This window comes from Drosophila innubila, assembly GCF_004354385.1.
Source record: "Drosophila innubila isolate TH190305 chromosome 2L unlocalized genomic scaffold, UK_Dinn_1.0 4_B_2L, whole genome shotgun sequence".
NCBI lineage: Eukaryota > Metazoa > Arthropoda > Insecta > Diptera > Drosophilidae > Drosophila > Drosophila innubila.
Window position 1 is genome coordinate 19,424,699 of NW_022995372.1, and position 19,925 is coordinate 19,444,623.

Sequence of the window (19,925 nt, forward strand, 5' to 3'; positions counted from 1 at the left end):
CTGTGTGTTGGTATGACTTCATTTCCTTTGTCGTAGGTCATCGTCAATGCGCAAAAATGCGTTTTATTGCCATGAATTTTGTCGGTTTTGAGATTTTTTTTCCGAACTTCCATTTTAGTTAATATGTAATTTGAAATTTTTAATTAAGTGTTTATAAATTAGCAAATTATTTTTTAATTTAAATTTCGTTTTGTATTTATCACTTAAATTTTGAAATTTATGTAGAGTTTTATTTGAATTTAATTTCAAGTCACTTGAAAAATGCATTTTTAGACGATACGTTGCGATTGCCGTTGTCGTTGCCGTGCATTTCAAAGTCGCGCTCCACACTGACAAAAGGGTAGAGAACTTTTTCTCCAACGTTTCGCCAGAGTTGCCATTTTTTGCACAAAAAAGCCGATGACGATGCCGATCAAAGTCAGCGCGACGCGACGCATTCGGCTGTTCGTGCAATTGCAAAAGCACAGACCCCAAAACGAGGAGACGCCAACGCAGGCAGCAGCCACCAAAAATGGTAATAAAAGCAAATGAATCGCACCAAGTGGATCCAAAACACACTTACACACACATGCAGTTGGTGAAGTAAATGTTTTCACAAAATTTAAAATGCACTTTTAATTTTTTTTTTAAATAGTTAAATCTCATTATATTCTTTGTCAAAAAAGTTACTGATCTAACCTAATGTTTTTCATTTTATCTTTTTTTAATTAGTTTAGTAGTTTTTAATTGTTCTAAGATCCATAAGCAACTATACAAATATTTGAAAAATATCAAAAGCCAGAAAGTTTATGTTTCTATGCAAAATAAAATGTGCATATTTTTTTATTGTTCAAATAATTACTTTACATACTGTATGTACACGGAACAATCAGACAATTACACACACTCACACATGCACATAGGCAGAAACGGCGCAGGGGAAGCTTCCAAGTGCCGGCCGCCTTTGCGTGGCAAATTTTGTTTGTGTGTATTGCAATTTTCATCTCTGCGCTCACTCATGCCCCAGCTCTCACTGACTGTCTCTCTATCTCTCTCTCCCTTAGTCACTTGCAATTGTTGTAATACAGCCGCGCACTTGCTGTCAACTTTTTTTTTGCGTGCCTTTACATGTGCGCCCGTGTGTGTGTGTGTGTGAGTGTGTGTGTTATAATCGAAGGCAATGAATTTAATCTACTTCTGGAAGTGAGGGCAGAGGAGTAGGGGATGCTTACCAGTGTTGGAAAATGTGCCGCCCTCACGCAGCGATCGTAAAAGTACAACGCACCTGCAATGCAAATTGACGATGAAGAAGAAGAAGAGAAGAGAGTACACCGACAAACAAAGGCAACGCCAACAGCAGCAACAACAACAATAAAAACAACAACGACGGGCAATGGCCCAACGGCTATGTAACGGACGACGGCGATGACGACGCGAAAAAACCGCAGAAAACCGTGAAACAAGAAATTATGCGCGTACACTTCTTCAACAAGAGAGCAACAAATACAAATACAAATGCAAATTGCAAGTACAGAAAGAAGTAAACTTGTGCAAAGTCAATGCGACGACGAATGCGAAGGAAGAACAAGCAGAGAGACAAAAGCGCAAGCGACCGCGATGTGCAACGAATCTTTAGCAAATGAATGCAACCAGCGCTGCTGGCGACTAAAGAAAGCTGCACAGTGGGCAACCACACGCCAACTTAAGCCAAAATATCAGAGATCATATTAATGTGGTTTCTTGTACTCCTGACACTTTTTATTCCGATTTAAAAACAATTATTTAATTTTCCCATTGTTAAACTCTAAATACGCATTTAACATATTTAGTTTACAGGTTTTATAGGCCATTATTGAGCCACTGAGTCTACAGTGCGTTGCAGTGATGGAATGACGCGGCATGCAAAAAAAATAAATAAAATAACTGGCAAAAGCAACCAACCTGCTCTTTATTTGCGACGCTGCAAACGCAAAGAGAGTGACGCATTCAGTTTCTCTTCTAAAGAGAGTGCCACAGTATTTGTATGTGTGTGGGTGTGCAGCTGCATTGGCATTGCCCCTTTAAAGCCCAAATGAGCTTCATTTAAAAACCGCAATCAGTTTGCAAAAAAAAAAACTAAAATTAGTATTCCGGGCAACAGCACCATTTTAAAAATTACAAAACTCAATTTGTTTTGCCGATAAATACGAATTACATATTTATTTGAAGAATAATTATAAGCTTCAGTTGCTTACTTAGTTGTTTAGTTTCCTTCAAGAAAAAATAATTTAACACTTACTCTAGAGTAGGCCTGACTATTTGAGCAAAGTATAAAATAATCCCATAAAGAAGGGGGTTTTTTGCTAAAATTCACTGTTGCCAACTTAGCTATTTTATAGCTTGCTTTGACTTTTTTTTAAAACTCGTATGCTAAAATATTTAAAAATTAGCTGGAAATCTGGCTATTTTAAATATATTTTCAGCTAAGTTTTGCTATTTATATTTTTGGTAAAACTATGCAAAAGTAACCATTTCGACTTTTGCTCTGACATCAAGAATTTTTATGCTGAGCGCACTAATGGATATTTTATTTATAACAATCAGAGTAAATTAAATTTACGCAGAAAAAAGCGTCCGTCTTGTCTTACCACTGTTGTCAACTTCGCTATTTTATGCCCAAACACTGCCACCTGGCCCAAATTATGCCACCAATGTAAATTTTTCGATCTGGCAGCATGTACCATTTTGGGTCAAATGACAAAATTGGTAACTTAAAAAATGTTCACCCTTTTTTTTTTTTTATAAATTTCGTATTTAAGCTATTTTTCATCGCAATTCCAGCAATTTTTCGAATGCTTTCCCTTAAAAAGTTGGCAACAGTGCTTAATTTAACGCGTACTTCTGTATGAATATTCTGTTAACTGTGAAGGCTCTACTGTGCATTAACATCACGCAACTTGTTCTAAAGGTATGGCGCGCATTTTAAATTAGCTAACAGGTTTTAAATTTATTAAATTAGAATAATCATTAGCTATACAGTTTCATTTATAAATTAGATTTTGCAAAAGGATCTCAACATTTTAAAGAATCTATCACGAATTTCAAGGGGTGACAACTTTCAAATAATCGTCAATTTTTTTGAGCCAGGTGGCAACGTGACAAGTGCGGCAACTCTATTCTAGTGTGCTGCTGGCCCTGCGATTTAGCTGGTTGTTGAATTAATAATATTGTTTTCATTAATTACAATAAATAAAAAAAGTTAACAATGGCTTCCATACTGCGCACGGGTAAACTGTTGCGTTACTTTGCCGGCTTCACACGCAATGTGGTCGTCAACTCGGTGAGGGACTGCGAGAGCAACAATCTGCTGCAGTCGGCGCCTTGCATGTGCGGACAGTTTCAGAAGTAAGTATTGAGCCCGGCATTACGCAATGCATGTATTTATTCATGTAAATAATGTCTGTAAAATGACAGCAATTTAATGAACATTTACAAGCCTGCATTGAGTCAGTCAGTCACATGTAATTGCCTGATGATTTCATTTAAAAAATTGTGTAAAGTCTTACAGCGCTTACATAACCTCAACTATACACTCGTAATTTGTAAAATTTGAAATCATTTGCCTGAGTTAAAAAAACAAAGTGATATTTCCTATGATTTTATTGCATTTAGCAGCTGCAAAAAGAATATTAATTTTACTGTTAAAATGTGACGTACAAGAACTGAGTGTACGAATCTTAGACTGAATGTAGCTGCTGGAATTATTTTAAATTGTTCTACATCTTTAATATTTTGTTTTATTTGTTGACAGTGGCTTTGCCAGCAATGCAGCAGCTACCAAAGCAGAGGTGAGTTTGGACAGACAGATCAGACGCCTGGATCAGGATGCACGTCGCATGGGACGCATTTCCCGGCGGGATCTCGAGGAAGTTCTCGACGAGATTCGCACACATCGCACTGCAACGAGCTCGCAATCATTGCTGGTCATCAGGTGCTGTGGCAACCTGGTGCCCGAGGAACTGCCCGAGGTGCGAACAGCGCTGGTTCAGGAAATATGGAAAACGCTGAATGCTTTGAATGTGCCCATGGATATATCGCATTATAATGCCTTGTTACGGGTCTATTTGGAGAACGAGCATCAGTTCACGCCCACCGATTTCCTGGCCGAGATCGAGGCCAAAGGCATTGAGCCCAATCGAGTCACGTATCAGCGTTTAATTGCCCGTTATTGCCAGCAAGGAGACATCGAAGGCGCCACACGAATCCTGGAGTTTATGCGGGGCAAATCTCTGCCTGTGAATGAGAATGTCTTCAACTCCTTGATACTCGGACACTCGCAGGTAAAAGAAATCTTCAAGTTCTGACTTGTCAAAGTTATCTTATTTATTTGGTGCTTCTAGGCCAACGATATGGAGTCGGCCAAGGGCGTGCTCGGCGTGATGAAGCAGGCGGGCTTGGAGCCCAGTGCGGATACCTACACGACGCTGTTGTGCGCCTTTGCGCGCCACGGCGATATCGACGCGTTGAACACAACACTCGCCGAGTGCGAGCCCAAGGAGATTATATTGCTGGACAAGGATCTGCTGGACATTGTGTACACGCTGACAATTAATGGTCATGGCGATCATGTGGATGCCGTGCTCGCCAAGCTGCGCATTTCACCCGGTTTCAATCAGGATGCTGTTAATATTATATTGCGTTTGGTCAACAAAGGCTATGAGGATGTGGCTCTAAAGCTGCTCCGTCTGATGCCACGTGGAACACGCGTTAATGGCGAGGCCGTGGATGTGGGTGCCTTCTTTATTCGCCAGCTGGTGAAGGCAAATCGACCGGTGGAAAAGATATTGACCATTTGCCGCACACTCCAAGCTGAGGGACTCAATCCCAAGGCATTGACAATTGCCACGGAAGCGGGATTGACACATGGAGCCATGAACAATGCGTTGCCGCTGCTCCAGGAGATGAAAAACCTGGGATTGCCCATACGTCAGCATTACTTCTGGCCATTGTTCTGCTCTGTGAAAACCAACCAAGTGCTGGATATTGTGCGTCGCATGCAGCAGGAATTCTCAGTGAATCCCAATTCAGAGACAATCAGAGATTATGTCATACCCAATCTGAAGGAGAAGAACTGGGATAAGGTTGTTACTGTTCTGCGGGATGCTGGCGTGCCAAATTCCACAGCAGTTACCTCCGCTGTCTATGCCGCATTGACCACACATCAAATGGCAGAAGCTGCTAAAATTATGGAGAAGAACAGAGCTTACTATGTGCCCATGATCTTCCGTCAACCTCTTATTTTGGCTTTAAGTAATACCAATGATTACTCATCGTTCATTCGCTGCATTCGTCAAATTCACGAGGGAATGCAGTTCCGTGCTCCGAAGGAGACAACAGAGGAGCCCGAGGTGGGCAGCGATGTGGACGCGGCCACGATGACGGAGCGTACAACACCCGATGTGGTGGGCAGCATTGTCCATGATGCGGCCATTTACTTCCGACGCGAACGTGTCATCATGTTGGAGAAGGTACTAATGGGTCTGGTCAAGCAAGGACTTTCCATAGGCAGCGCCAAGGCAACAGCGATCTCTGAGCTGCTGGGCGCCGAGATGACACCAAAGATCTCGGAGTTGCTGGGCAAGCTCAGCTCTGGCGAACTGGAGCCCATTGCCTTGCCCAACAGCGGCAAACGTTCCCTCGACTCCCTAAGCATTGATGGTGAGTTTGTAGATAGTAAAGCTTAAAACAAGGTGTGACAGACCCCTTAAATGCCCACTAGCCTCTCAGTTTTCTTTCTTTTATTTAATCATAATTCTTCTCTTTTAGAGCTGGAACGCTTCATCAAAAATGTGGAGGCCAAGGGCGAGAATGCGAATAACATAAAGCGACAATTAATTTCGGCCTGTTTCCGTTCCATGAATCTGGAGAAGACAAATGAGGTCATCGAACGTCTCGATCAGGAGAAGTTCCAGATACCCATTGGCGTGTATGCCCAGCTCGTGGATCTCTATACACATCACAAGCGCAGCTCGGATGCACTTGCTCAATACAAAAAACTGCGCACAGCCGATGCCAACTTCAAGCTGGACAATCTGAAGACGGTGCGTCTGGCGGAGCTCTTGCTGCAGGAGGAGCGAGAGACGGAGGCGGTGCAGCTGCTCAAGGAGAATCAGAAGGAATCGCTTTATAATGAGGGCGAAGGTAGCTTCAGTTATGTGAGCAACGTTTGGCGTATTCTCAATGCGATTGCGGAATCGGGAGATGCGGAGAAATTGAAGCGCATCTTTGACACACTCATTGGTGGCAACTATGTGGCGCCCACGAATGTGGTGTTGGGACCATTGATCAAGGTCTATGTGATGAAGGATGATCTAACGAATGCGATCAATACTTTCGAGCAGATCTGTCAACAGTACAAGGCAACTCCCTGGAAGAATGAGCTCGCCTGTCGCCTCATCCAGAAGGAGGATGCAGCCAATTTGCAGAGATTAACCGATCTGAGCACAAGTATCCATGGTGAGGTCAACAGTCTGTACGACTTGGTCTTCTCCTTTGTCGAGTGCGGACGTGTGCGTCAAGCGCGTAAGATTCTGGAGACACCTGGACTTCGCACCAGACCACAACGCATTAGCTCCGCCTGTGATCGTTATAAGAATGAGGGCATGTTGCAGCCACTGGAGGGTTTGATCGAGGCTACCAAGGATCTGGGACACATTGATCGCAATAAGATCTACTACACACTCTTGCTCAGTTACGACAAGGCTGATGAGGCTGAAAAGGCGCTGGGCTTGTGGACCAAGATGCAAGAGGAGGCGGTGGCGCCCACCGACGCATTCCTTCTCAAGCTGGCGGAGATGTTGCAGCGCAAGAACATCGATGTGCCTTTTGTGGTGCCGGAGGCAGCGCAGCCCAGATCGAAACGCAACAAGACGGTTGTTAAAACAGAACAACAGCCCAAGATGGAGCAGGCAAAGGAAGAGCGGCCGAATGCTGATCCTCCTAAGAACGTACAACCTAAGATGCCTTCCAGCACCTCCAGCTTCCGTCGTGCGATTCAGGCCAACGATGCAGATGCTGCCATCGCTTGCAGAGAGCGTATCATCAGTGGCGATAAGTTTAGCATTCTAGATACCTCGCGTCTTATTGAGCTTCTGGTTCGTTCGGATCGCTTAGCGGAGGCCACCAAATACGTGGATGAGTTGCTTGCCGACAAGCAGCATCCGCAGCCAAAATTTTCAAATATTTCTTGAATAAAATTGCCGCCTCTGGTGATTTGGGCACTTTGGAGCGCATTGGCAAGCAGCTGAATGATGAACAGAAGCGTCTGGTTTCCTTTGACAATCGCTATTGCCATGCCTACATTGTCGCGGGCAAAGCCGAGCAGTTCCTAAAGCAACTGAGCAATGACATTGAAGCGGCCAAGACGCCTGAGGATGCGGCCAAGTTGGCCGAAAAGTTTCCACGTGGCGGCGCTGTGGGCATCCTGGACAAACATCCCGAGCTGGTGGCACAATGTAAATGCAGCAACTTAAATCTTCAGTCAATCAAACAATAAAATATTTTCTTTTTTTTTAGATGAAGCCTTGGCTGAGAAATATGCTGCCCTCAATCAACTGGGACCCATGAATGTGCTGTGGATGCATTTGATTTCCAATGGTCAGGAGGTGGCCTCCAAACAAATCTGGGATAAGCACTTGTCCAGTGCGCCACGTTTAATGTTCCAGCGTGTGTTGCAAACGGCACGGGACCAGCAGGATGAGAAACTTGCCTCGACGGTGATTGCACAGCTGAAGAATAGCAAAATATCCGAGGGAGCCATTGGTAATGCCTACTCCTGTCTCTTGGATATACAGACAAACAAGGGGAATACGGACAAGGCTATGGAGGTGCTGGCGAATGCCATCAAAGATGTTTCCCTAGAAAATATCAATCGCACTGCACTGTTGCGTTTGAAGCAGGCAGTTGAGGAGAAATCACAAAAGTTCCCATACACGGTGCCAGAGAAACGCACCAAGGCGGAGGATTCCAGCTCCTCGTCGAGCAGCAGCAGCAGCGATGATGATGTCTCGCCTAAGAAGCCCGAATCGGTGCCACAGAAATCGGAAAAGTAAACATGTTTTCCTTTATTTAGTTTAATTCGTAAGATAATTATGCTATAACTATCTAGTATTTACTTTGCTGTTGTCATGAAATTGTAAACTAAAATATAATTAGTTGTTTTTATTGCAAATTTAATTTCATATTGCATGCATCATCTGCATCAATTTGTCTATAATTGGCGAATCCATTTATAATTTGATATTGTTAATACTTGAATGTTGATATTTCCGAGCAAGGCTTTTCATTGTTTTTATTTTACCCGCCACGATTTGAAGCTGGAACTCTGGACAATGTCTGTTGTGTAGCGCTTCGCATTCTTGGCAACCTTTGATTCTTAATAGTTGCGGCTGTGCGACTTCGTTTTAATTTTGGAACTGTACCAACGATAAAGGGTTGATTAAATCGCTTTTGTTCCACATCATAGCCCTCTGGGATTTTTCTAAAGTTGGCATTATAAAACAGACGAAACCATATGATAAAATCATAGTTATCTTGAAATTTGCCTTTTACGAGTTTTTCAATCGGTATAAGTTTATCGACGTTATGTTTTTTGAAGCCTTGCTGCAAAATTTGAAAATTATTTACGAAATCTTTCTCTTGATTGGTTATAAACTTGACTCGTCGCAAATTAACAGAATCGGGAAATAATATATCCATAAGACAACAATAGGCGGCGCCAGTGCATAGATGATCAACCTTAGTAATATTGCTCTTTAGGCATTGATTGATCCAGAATAAAACCGATTGGCGCGACCAAAGTCTTCGGCTGGTGTAGCACGAAACTACATTTATTGCTTTATCACCGTCCGACATTTCTAAAAAGTTTACAATAAGTTAAAGCCGAATTTATTGATTATCAGTGAACTTATCAGTAGCTTACCAAATGCGTTAAAAAATTGCAAGTCCACTTCCTTTTTTTTCAAGATTGGATAGCGCAAACAAGGATTTAATAAATAGAATTGGAATAGCTTTCTACAAATTTACACATAATAATACACGAAAAAGTTGTTTAAAATATATTAAAAAAAATGTCAAAATGTAAAAATTGAGTCTCTATTTGATATAGACTGTGTGATATAAAAAAATAAAATGAAATAAATGCTAACAATCTAACTACTAACTCATAGCCAACATTGTTTTATAAAAATGGTTTTTTATTAAAAATGCAAACCTTACTTTAAATTGAGTCGCCAAATAGTGGTGCTATTTTTATCGGCAAACAAACACATGATTTCGAAAAAAATATGAAACACAACACGGGAAGAGCTCGGCGCACAATTCAAATGTGAACTTGTTCTTAACCCATTTTAAATAATCTAGATAATTTTCTTAGGTTGCCAGACACTCAAATAAATTGTTTTTATTTATCCTGAGATTTAAGGTTGCCACCTAATACTAATTAGTAATTCATCCCTGTATGTATTAGAGTTGGCATTTCTAGTTCAGTTTCTTAAACAAGCTAACTCGCTCATATAGGAATATGTAAATTATGAAGAAATCATAGTTTCATGTAAAATTATTCTAACTGTGTTTGTGTAAAACTTAAAAGTAATGTGAAGAAAATTACATTTAAACTGATAAACTGCAAAATGAACGGTATAACATTTGAATATATGAATAAGTTCACTCGTTCATTTCAACGACCCGGTCATTTGAACTTTTTCAGAACGAAACGACACAACTCTACCGCTGACCAAGCGGCCGCGTTTGCCAACGTTTTAGCTGTAGAAATTTTCACCAAGTATTTTTAGCCAAGTTGTGGTTTGGTTTTGAATCAGTGCATCAAGGATGCCGGACAGCGAACCTGATAGCGACTCGAGCAACAGCTCCAGAAGTAGCAACAGCAGCAGCAGCGATTCCACAAGCAGCGGCTCCGGCAGCGCCAGCGACGCAGGCAGCAGCAGTCGGCCAAGTGAGAAAGAAGAAGCGACTTTGGAGCGGAAGTCGGATGAGAGTGAAGCAACTGTTAAAGAAGCGACAAGTAACGATACAGATGAGAAGAAACCAAGTGATGCAGATGCGAAAGATGAGCAGCAAAAGCAGCTGCAAAAACCAGTTGACAACAACAAAAAAACCGCAAGCAGCGCTGCTGACACGTCTGAGCTGAAAGAAGAAGCAGCCAATGCGGAAAAATCGGTTGAAAGGGAAAAGGAGGAGGTGAAGAAGGTTGAAGAGAGCAATTCGGTTGAAAACAAAACACAAGCAGAGCTGGCAGAACAGGAACAGCCTAAGAAGCAACAGAAAGATGAACAGGAGCAAGAGCAGGAGTCAACGCCAGTGACCACAAATGGCAATGTAGCCCCAGATGCGACAGATGCGCCAGTTCTTGCTGTCAACTCACCAAGTAACGTGGAGGAAGGCGAAATTACCGATGTAAGTATGAAGCAATCAAAAGAAAAAACAGTGGGAAACCCCTTTTAAATAATGATTAGATATTTATTCAAGTCAGGCAAGCGAAACATCCTTTCCAGCTGCACCTCAGCAAGATATTCCCAGCAAAGTATTAGCAAAACTAGTGTTAATAAATAATTACGATATAAATAAAACATGAAAGAAATATTCAATCATTTAATTCCGTATTTCTAATTGATGAAAAGGAAAATAAAACTAACTAATTCTAGTAAATGTTCAATATGTTGGTTTTTTTTAAATAAAATATTTTAATTTATTTCAAATTTATGCGTTTCCAAGTCGATCTGTTCTCCTTAGTTAAATTTTCTAATAATATGTTATTTAGTCATGTTTTTTTTTTTTTTAAATTTATGTATACTTAATGTTCCTAGATTGCATTTTTCTTAGTACCCGGTTTTTGAGTTGAAAAATTTATTTTTTTGAAACTTTTAGCATGTTTTTATTAGCATATCTTTATTTTTTTTAGTCCGATCTTGACAAGATTGGTATTGGTATTGGTATCAAAACTCTTGTTAGGAACACGATTTTCAAAATTTAAAAAAGTCAAAAAAAGAAAAACATCAGTTTTTTTTCGGATTATTTGTTGAAAAATTCCATTCAAAAAGTATTATTTTTTTAAAATTAACAAATCGGTAATATTATCATTAGTATTAATTGTTATAATTTTTGTAGAGAATTAGGTAAGCTATAAATTCATTCCACTCTTGTTTTTGTAGAAGGAAGACGATGCTGCAGAGGAATCAGCAGCAGCAACAGGAGAAGAAACTGCCGCTAACAAGGACAGCAAGAAGGAGAAGGAGGTCAAGTCGCCGACTGAGGAATTAACCACTAAACCACCGAAAATTGCCAGCGAGGTGCGACGACGCAGTCACAGTCGCGATGAGGAGAAGTCACGACAACGACGTCGTCATTCCAGCCGCAGTCGGAGTCGCAGTCGTTCACCGCGCAATCGGCGACGTCGACGGACGCACACACGTAGTCCACGTAGCCGTAGTGTGAGTCCAATACGAAGGCGTTCCAGTTCACTGGAGCGAAGACGCGTGGAGCGTGAGAAGCGGCATGAAGAGCGTGCCAAGCAGGATGAGGAGAGACAACGGGAGCGGGAAAAGCGTCATCAGCACCGGCGACGTGATGAGCCCCCAAGGAAGGATCGAGAGGCGAGTCCAAAGACCACTTCGCCCGCCGCTGAGAACGCTGACAACGCCACAGTCAGCGAGCCGACGGCAAAGATCAGCGAACGACAGCGGCGCACTGTGGATTTGCTCACATCTCGCACTGGCGGTGCCTACATACCTCCAGCCAAGCTGCGGATGATGCAGGCCGAGATCACGGACAAGGCATCGGCGGCGTATCAGCGCATCGCTTGGGAGGCACTCAAAAAGTCTATACATGGTTACATCAACAAGGTGAACGTGACGAATATTGCGATCATCACCAGAGAACTGCTCCGGGAGAACATTGTGCGTGGTCGTGGTTTACTTTGTCGCAGCATCATCCAAGCCCAGGCAGCTTCTCCCACATTCACACATGTCTACGCCGCCCTCGTGGCCATCATCAACTCCAAGTTTCCCAATATTGGTGAGCTGCTGCTCAAGCGTTTGGTCGTCCAATTTAGACGCGCTTTTCGACGAAATGACAAGATGGTCTGCATGTCGGCAACTCGCTTCATTGGCCACTTGGTTAATCAGCGAGTGGCACATGAAATATTGGCACTGGAGATGCTCACGCTGCTCGTTGAGATGCCCACCGATGATTCCGTTGAGGTGGCCATTTCATTTTTAAAAGAATGCGGCATGAAGCTCACGGAGGTCTCCTCCAAGGGCATTGGTGCCATCTTTGAGATGCTGCGCAATATTCTGCATGAGGGAAAACTGGACAGACGCGTGCAGTACATGATTGAGGTGCTGTTCCAGGTGCGCAAGGATGGATTTAAGGATCATCCGGCCATTGTCGATGATCTGGAGCTCGTTGAGGAAGATGATCAATTTACGCATCTCATGATGCTGGACGAGGCCACCGAAACTGAGGACATACTAAGTAAGTCAATCGAATAATAACACAATGATAGCAAAATTGTTAAATCCACGTCTTCTGATAAGTATTTTTAAACTTTTTGTATCCGAGAATTTTTCTTAAACCTTTTTAAAATCTAACATTTCAATTAGCTTATTTGTTAGAAGTGATTGTATTGCAAAAATATTGCTATTACTCCAAAATATCAAAACCAATTCTTTCAAGATTAATTGCTATACTAATTAATCATTAATTCGCAGTTTAAAATTTAAATTAATAGTTTTAGAGATATAAATTTTGAAAACCGAAAAAGAAAATGAAAATGAATACTTGTTTTATATTTTTTGAGCTATTTTCAATTGAACTGCAACTTTCTAATCTTAACTGCATTTATTAAGCGTCGTTAACAATATTAAGATATATCACTAAAACCATTGACTCTTAAAATATTAAAAATAGATTTACAAGTTTTGTTTTAAGTTCTATCACATAAACATGTTTTAATTGGCTTTTTCTCAGCTGAAGCATCATATTAATTAGAAATTGGGGTATTTGGTAAAGATTACAATCTGCATGGTATATAGTGATTTTCTTATCCTTTTCCTAATTTTAAACCTTTCAGATGCCTTTAAATTTGATGAGGACTTTGCGGAGAATGAAGATAAATACAAGGCGCTGAGCTGTGAGATTTTGGGCAGCGATGCCAGTGGTTCCGGCAGTGGCTCCTCTGGCTCTGGTTCGGATTCAGGCAGCGATTCAGATGGCGAATCTGGCTCGGGAGCAGAGGCGGATGCTGAGAAGACAACGGCTGGAGATATTATAGACAACACGGAGACGAATCTGATTGCACTGCGTCGCACCATTTATCTGACCATAAATTCAAGTTTGGACTATGAGGAGTGTGCCCACAAGCTGATGAAGATGCAACTGAAGCCGGGCCAGGAGGTGGAACTCTGTCACATGTTCCTCGACTGCTGTGCCGAGCAGCGTACCTATGAGAAGTTCTATGGCCTGTTGGCGCAACGTTTCTGTAGCATTAATAAGATCTATATTCCGCCGTTTGAGGAGATATTTAAGGACACGTATCAGACGACGCATCGCCTGGACACGAATCGCTTGCGTAATGTGAGCAAATTCTTTGCTCACTTGCTTTTTACGGATGCGATCAGCTGGGATGTGTTGGAGTGCATTCAACTGAATGAGGATGATACGACGTCATCCAGTCGCATATTCATCAAGATATTGTTCCAGGAGTTGGCTGAATATATGGGATTGGGCAAGCTGAATGCCAAGCTCAAGGAGGATGTGCTGCTGGACAGTCTGGCCGGGTTGTTTCCCAAGGATAATCCTAGAAATACACGCTTCTCCATTAACTTTTTCACCTCCATCGGCTTGGGTGGCCTGACGGATGATTTGAGACGCTTCTTGAAGAATGCGCCCAAAGCGGTGCCAGCCATTAATGCTGAGATCCTGGCCAGTGGCAATCCCTTCAAGGATCCCTCAGCCGCGGACGCAGCACCCGACGCGAAATCATCTTCCTCATCCAGCAGCAGCAGCTCCAGCAGCGAAGAGGACAACAGCAGCGATGAGGATAGCGACAGTGAGTCGAGTTCCAGCTCCGAGTCCAGCGAACCGGCGCGTAAAAAGCACAGCAAGAAAAAGAAGAAGCCCAAAAAGCAGCGCAAGGCCAAAAAGTCCAAGGACAAGAAGAAGGAAAAGAAGTCCGACAAGGAGAAAAAGAAGTCCGATAAGGAGAAGGAAAAGGAGAAGAAAAAGGCAGCTGAAAAGAAATCGAAACACAAGCGTAAACGTGAGGAGAGCAGCAGCTCCAGCAGCAGCAGCAGCGATGAGGACAGCGACGGCACCTGCTCCTCCTCCGGCTCATCCTCCAGCAACAGCAGCGACAGCGATGTTCCCGAGCCACAGGCCAAAATCCAACGCAAGGAGAACAACAACAACAGCAACACCCACAAAACAAAATCGAGAAGCAAACGTCTAGAGAGCGATGAGTTTAATCTGGAAGGTCCCATTGGATCACCACCTAAGCGTCAGCAGCATAATGGACATGGCGGCCAGGGAGAAAATGAGCGCAGACGGGAGGCAACTCCTGATGAAAGGCAGCTGGACCGGGAGCGAGAGCGGGAGAAGGAGAGGGGACGTGAGCGAGAGCGAGAACGTCGTGGACGACGTGCCGAGCATGATGACGGACGCAGCAAACGTGGGCGGGAAAGTGAACGTGAGAATGTACGGGAAAATGAACGTGACAAAGGCAGAGAAAATCAACGTGACAAAGGAAGGGACAGAGATCGCGACGGAGAAAGGGAGAAAGAGCGCGATCGGGATAGGGAAAGGGTACGCAACAGAGATAGGGAAAGGGAGCGGGAAAAGGAACGTGAACGAGAGCGTGACCGGGAGAGGAATCGTGAACGCGACTCACGAAATAACGCGCGAAGGGAGCGAGAACGACGCGATTCTCCACGTCGTCATCATCATCATAGGCGCAGCGTGTCCAAGGAGCGAGGTTGACTCCACAAATAAATGAAAATCCCCATTGCATTTCTCGTTTAATCCGTCAACTGTGTACAAAGCAACGATCTAAAAGCTAGAGCAACAATTGTAAATGTACAAACAAAAAAATATATAAAAGCATCAACAAAATACAAAAACTTTCATTAAGAAATTATTCTTTTATTTAAATAACAAGTAAGAATAATCTAGTCGAAAATACATAATGACATTCATAACTATGTCAAAACTTAAACGTTATAGTAAGTATGGATTTGATCTCGAAATCTCTCTTTCTCTCTTCGAAGTATCTTTCATTTACAAAACTTAAATTTTCCCAAAATGGTTCGGTGTTTTTCATACCCGTTGAATATTTTCAAAAAGTTTGAGCTCTCGTTACTTAATTAAAACATAACCGATTTCAATGAAGAAGTATTTTTATTTTAATTTATAAATTGACTCCACATCCCAATTTTGTTAATTTACAAAAATTTCCAATCCATTTTAGAAAAAATTTTTTAGAAACCTTTTTCCCATGTTTCCTCGGAAAAACAGAGTAAAATTTTGATGAGGTAATTTATAAAAATATACCAAGAACTTAAATACTTTATAGGGTCGGAGATGCCTCCTTCTGTCTGTTTCAATGTGTCTAAAGACTAACATTAAGTCTTACAAATATCTTGAGGCAAATTTATAGTAGCTGTCAATTTGGTTTTGGCTTAAAGATGACTTTAGTCTGGCCAGGACCGTGTCAAAGTCCTGCAACTCAATCTGGCTAGCATTGAAGTCACGTTGGAAAGCCTCAATGGCTGCTTCGTTGCACAAGTTGCAGAGATCGGCGCCAGAGAAGCGTTCAGTGCGTTCGGCGATCTTCTCCAGCTGCAGATTGACATCGAAGGGCATCCGAGTGCCATGAAGTTGCAACAGTGCCAGGCGGGATTTCAAGTCCGGTACAGGCACATGTATAAGTTTATCAAAGCGACCAGGACGTAGGAGAGCATCATCAATCATATCTGGACGATTGGTGGCCGCCACGACGAGTATGTGTTGTTGTTGTCCTCCAGCACTGACAATGCCATCCATCTCGGTGAGCAAAGTGGAGAGTATACGCAGCTGGACACTGCTACCGCCTCCGGTGCCATTGCCAACTGTACGACGACCCACAAGCGAGTCAATCTCGTCCAGAAATATCAGACAAGGTGCGTTCTTCCGCGCTGTATTGAAGATCTGTGTTATAAAGCGCTCGGCACAGCCGACGTAAGGGGAATAAACCTCAGCTGCGGATGTGGCAATGAATGTCATGTGTGCCTCCTTGGCCAGGCACTTGGCAATGGTCGTCTTGGCACAGCCAGGTGGTCCATAAAGCAGCACACCTCGGGGCAGACTCAAGCCGAAACGTGCATGCGCCTCACTATGCTGCAGTGCAGCCAAAACGGCCACTTGCAACGTGCGCTTCAGTGACTCCATGCCACCAATCATCTCAAATCCTGTTGTCATCTTCAGGACGCGCACATCGGTGGAGCGGGAGGCGCTTGGTTGGCACTGCAGCAGCGTCTGGCGGAGAAGGGACTCGAAATCATCAGAGGATGAACTGCGACTCAGCATCTTCTGTTGCAGCTGGCGTAAAAGCAACGTGAGATCGCCCACAACATAGCCCTGCGTGTGTTGGGCGACGTAGTCCAACAATGTCGGCGTCAGATGCTCTGACTGCGGTTGCTCATCCCTCCAGAGTGCAGCAAAGAATTGGCGACGTTGTTCCTCCGTGGACATCTCTATGCTCACTTCATGACCAAAGCGTCCAGCACGACGGGCTTGACTATCAACGGCATCGGGGGAACTGCTGCTGGCCAGGCACAGGATTCCTCTGCTGCGTTGAGGCAGCTCATCAATGAGCCTGTAGAGCTGTGCCGAGATGCGCAATGCATTGCCAGAGTTCTTGGTGTCGGTAGAAGACGATGACGCTGGACAGAAGAGTTCCAGATCCTCCAGCAATATAACAATTGGTAACTTTGGACGCAGTCGCTCTTTAAATGTGTGCGCCGATTGAAATATCGTTCTCAGCTGCTGCTCCGTTTCGCCGGGATAGGAGCGCAACACATGGGAGGCTGTGATGTAGAAGCAATTGCAACTGTGCAGACGCAGGAACTCGGCCAGAAGAGAACTCTTGCCGGATCCCACAGCGCCCACAAGGAGAGCATTCAAAGGCAAGCCACGTAGCTGTTCCTTATTGACGCTACTCAGTAGATTCTCCAGTGCCTGCAGAGGTGCCTCAAAGCCATGTGAATGGTAGTGCTTAAGCCTGGGTAATGCTGTGGGTGTCGCCAGACGCACATCCTCAATGTGCAGCTTCGTCTCGGGTTTCAGCTCAAAGCAATTGGTTTCTCTCAATCCAGGTACCTGACCACATATTTCGATGCTGGATATGCCCAGTGCCAGGAGGCGAGCATGCTGCACCTGACAGCCCTGGACCAGCTTCAGGTACCTCAGAAAGATGCGCACATCCTCGCGCAGATCCTCCAAAGAGAGTTGTGGACGCTGGAGCAGCTGCTCAGTGATGGTTACAATGCAAGAAACTTTCTCAATGTCAGCGCTCAATGTGAGGCATTCAAAGCGACTTAAACGCTGATTGTTGGCTGTAAATCCCGGCGAGGTCACAAGATTGTCCAGGAAGCAACAGGTTTCACTTCCCGCGCGTTGTGAAACACGACAAATGGAGTAGCTGCCATCCTCCAAGACACACCTGCACCACCCTTTCTTGACTTTCTCCTCATGATTGTCGGGGATATAACAACGTTGGGTTTCAAGCTCACTCTTATCCAGCAGGCTGAGCGGCAATATCAACAAATTGGAGCACATGCCGCAATAACATAAGAAACCTACAGTCGGTCAAGAAAAAGTGTTGACCAGCTAAAATAATGTTAATTTCATATTGCGAAAAAAAAAAAATTTTGGAATTATGTTATAGTTGATTTTGGTTCTTAGAAAAAGTAAAATCAAAATATACTTTGGGTTGAACTATTTTCTTATAATATATAAAAATCTTCGTCAAAACAATTACTTGACTAGCTGTATGATAATCGACAAAATCTCAACATTGGCGCAATTTTTAAAAATATAACAAATAAACAACAAAGACGCAGCACAGTAAAAAAATTAATAATTATATTATTAATATATTTTGCACTTAATAATTCTTTGACTATTTGCCATAATTTAATTCAAACTATAGAATTTAATTAAAACAGCTGTTTTCAGACAGCCGCTGCACAACAGTTGTGTTGGCTGAACGCAGCGCTGCTTATTTCTTTTCGATACACAATAAGCAACTCTAAGACTGTATTCTTGACTGTTGGCAACGCCATGCGCACAGAGTTGCTGCTGTAAACAAATTTGCAGCTGGTAACACCCTTTTCGCATAAGTGTCGCCTGGCGTGAACACGCGGATTTCACTTCGTGGATTTTTTAATAATTAAATAAGGTAAATATAAATGCCATCCAAGCAAAAGCAAGTGCCACAATGGCTAATCACTGCTTATTCATCATTATGCAGCTGCCAAAATGACGAAGAAGCGCCGTAACGGAGGACGCAACAAGCACAATCGCGGCCATGTGAAACCCGTGCGTTGCACCAACTGCGCCCGCTGCGTCCCCAAGGACAAGGCGATCAAGAAGTTCGTCATCCGCAACATCGTCGAGGCGGCTGCCGTGCGCGACATCAGCGAGGCCAGCATCTGGGACACGTATGTGCTGCCCAAACTGTACGCCAAACTCCACTACTGCGTCTCCTGCGCAATCCACTCCAAGGTGGTGCGCAATCGTTCCCGCGAGGCGCGTCGCATCCGCACCCCTCCATTGCGCTCCTTCCCCAAGGACATGGCACGCAACAACAACCAGAACAGGAAGTAAACCGTAAATGTGCGAACTAAAGGCGGCTTGCTTATATTGAAGGAAACCAATCCACACACACACACTATTGTCAAACACATTGATTCGATTCGATTACGATTTGATTCATTGGATGAAATATAAGCATTCGGTTTTTTAAAACAAATCAAACAGGTGACCACATCATTTTTTGGGATTGATTTCAGCATGGAAAAACCGAAAGGGTACCACTGTAAACCCGCATTTCACACAGTTCCGGCGGAGCGACTTCAGCCGGATGCGTTGTGCATTTAGTCGTGTGTGATATCTCATTTCCGGATTAAGCATGATTTTTCCAGCTGCCAGGTTTTTGCTCACCTTCCAGTTAACCGGTGTAACCTGCACAGTGGGACAACACCTCAAAAATCCCACACGCTTGACAGGCCGTTTTTGTGTTTGAGGTTAAATAAGTTTTCAAAATTTACACATTTCACTTGACTGAGCCAATTAAAGCAAGCGAAATTCAATATCAATAGAAAGAGAAAATAACCATAAATGTGATGGAAAAACACATAAGAAAATACAATAAGCGGACGTGGAAACCATTTTGTGTGATTTGTAATCTGTGTTTAAAAAGCGCCACCCAGCGGCGGACGACTTAAGCAACTCAGAAGCAGTCACAACTTTAGCATACTTTTGGGCGGCACAAGAAAAACAAAAACAAACAAAACAAAAAAATGAATTGCATGCTGCTTTTTGGCATAAATTTGCAGAAAACGTGAGTGCAAAGGCAAATGAGTTTTGCTTCTTGTAGTCAAAACTGTATGTGTGCAAGTGTTTGTGAGTGGCCTCATGTGTGTGTGTGTGAGAGCGTACTTCCGTTTCCTGTTTACCCCTTTTTCGCCACTTGATGATATTTTTGTGCTTGTGCAGCAGTTTGTTCTTCAGCAAACCCCACGCTAAATTATTGTTTTCGTTTTGCTTGGCAAATAAAACGTAGACATAAGCAGATGCCGTTGATCATTTAGCATAAATTAGAGAGGAACAGCAAACGAATCCTAATGGAAGTTATG

The 19,925-nt window shown here is 43.2% G+C and overlaps 4 protein-coding genes and 1 long non-coding RNA gene across 6 annotated transcripts; 3 read left to right on the forward strand and 2 right to left on the reverse strand.

The window, feature by feature from the left end:
* The first annotated feature begins 3,133 nt into the window (after positions 1-3,133).
* Positions 3,134-8,190, forward strand: LOC117780096 (leucine-rich PPR motif-containing protein, mitochondrial). Its single transcript, XM_034616498.1, is given in 6 exon segments — positions 3,134-3,363; positions 3,770-4,298; positions 4,359-5,676; positions 5,785-7,188; positions 7,191-7,472; positions 7,534-8,190. Coding segments are annotated over 6 exon segments (4,209 nt in total). The 5' UTR covers positions 3,134-3,223; the 3' UTR covers positions 8,070-8,190.
* LOC117780097 lies at positions 8,169-9,051 on the reverse strand. Its single transcript, XR_004617061.1, has 2 exons — positions 8,939-9,051; positions 8,169-8,873 (listed from the first exon to the last, which is right to left on the reverse strand). It is a non-coding gene; the product is annotated as an uncharacterized LOC117780097 (long non-coding RNA).
* Positions 9,052-9,729: 678 nt separating this feature from the next.
* Positions 9,730-15,156, forward strand: LOC117779474 (pre-mRNA-splicing factor CWC22 homolog). Of its 2 annotated transcripts, none has more exons than XM_034615679.1 (3): positions 9,730-10,431; positions 11,190-12,507; positions 13,106-15,156. In XM_034615679.1, exons 1-3 carry the CDS (start codon positions 9,847-9,849, stop codon positions 15,007-15,009), a joined length of 3,807 nt encoding a protein of 1,268 aa, XP_034471570.1. In that variant the 5' UTR covers positions 9,730-9,846; the 3' UTR covers positions 15,010-15,156. The 2 variants fall into 2 exon arrangements, with proteins under 2 accessions (XP_034471570.1, XP_034471569.1); XM_034615678.1 differs by having other exon boundaries at positions 9,731-10,431; positions 11,187-12,507.
* A 297-nt stretch (positions 15,157-15,453) lies between these two features.
* Positions 15,454-17,886, reverse strand: LOC117779475 (spermatogenesis-associated protein 5-like protein 1). The gene has a single exon (XM_034615682.1). The coding sequence runs from the start codon at positions 17,842-17,844 to the stop codon at positions 15,658-15,660; it is 2,187 nt and encodes a 728-aa protein (XP_034471573.1). The 5' UTR covers positions 17,845-17,886; the 3' UTR covers positions 15,454-15,657.
* A 452-nt stretch (positions 17,887-18,338) lies between these two features.
* LOC117780747 (40S ribosomal protein S26) lies at positions 18,339-19,040 on the forward strand. Its single transcript, XM_034617390.1, has 2 exons — positions 18,339-18,466; positions 18,539-19,040. Exon 2 carries the CDS (start codon positions 18,547-18,549, stop codon positions 18,892-18,894), a length of 348 nt encoding a protein of 115 aa, XP_034473281.1. The 5' UTR covers positions 18,339-18,466; positions 18,539-18,546; the 3' UTR covers positions 18,895-19,040.
* Positions 19,041-19,925: the final 885 nt, after the last annotated feature.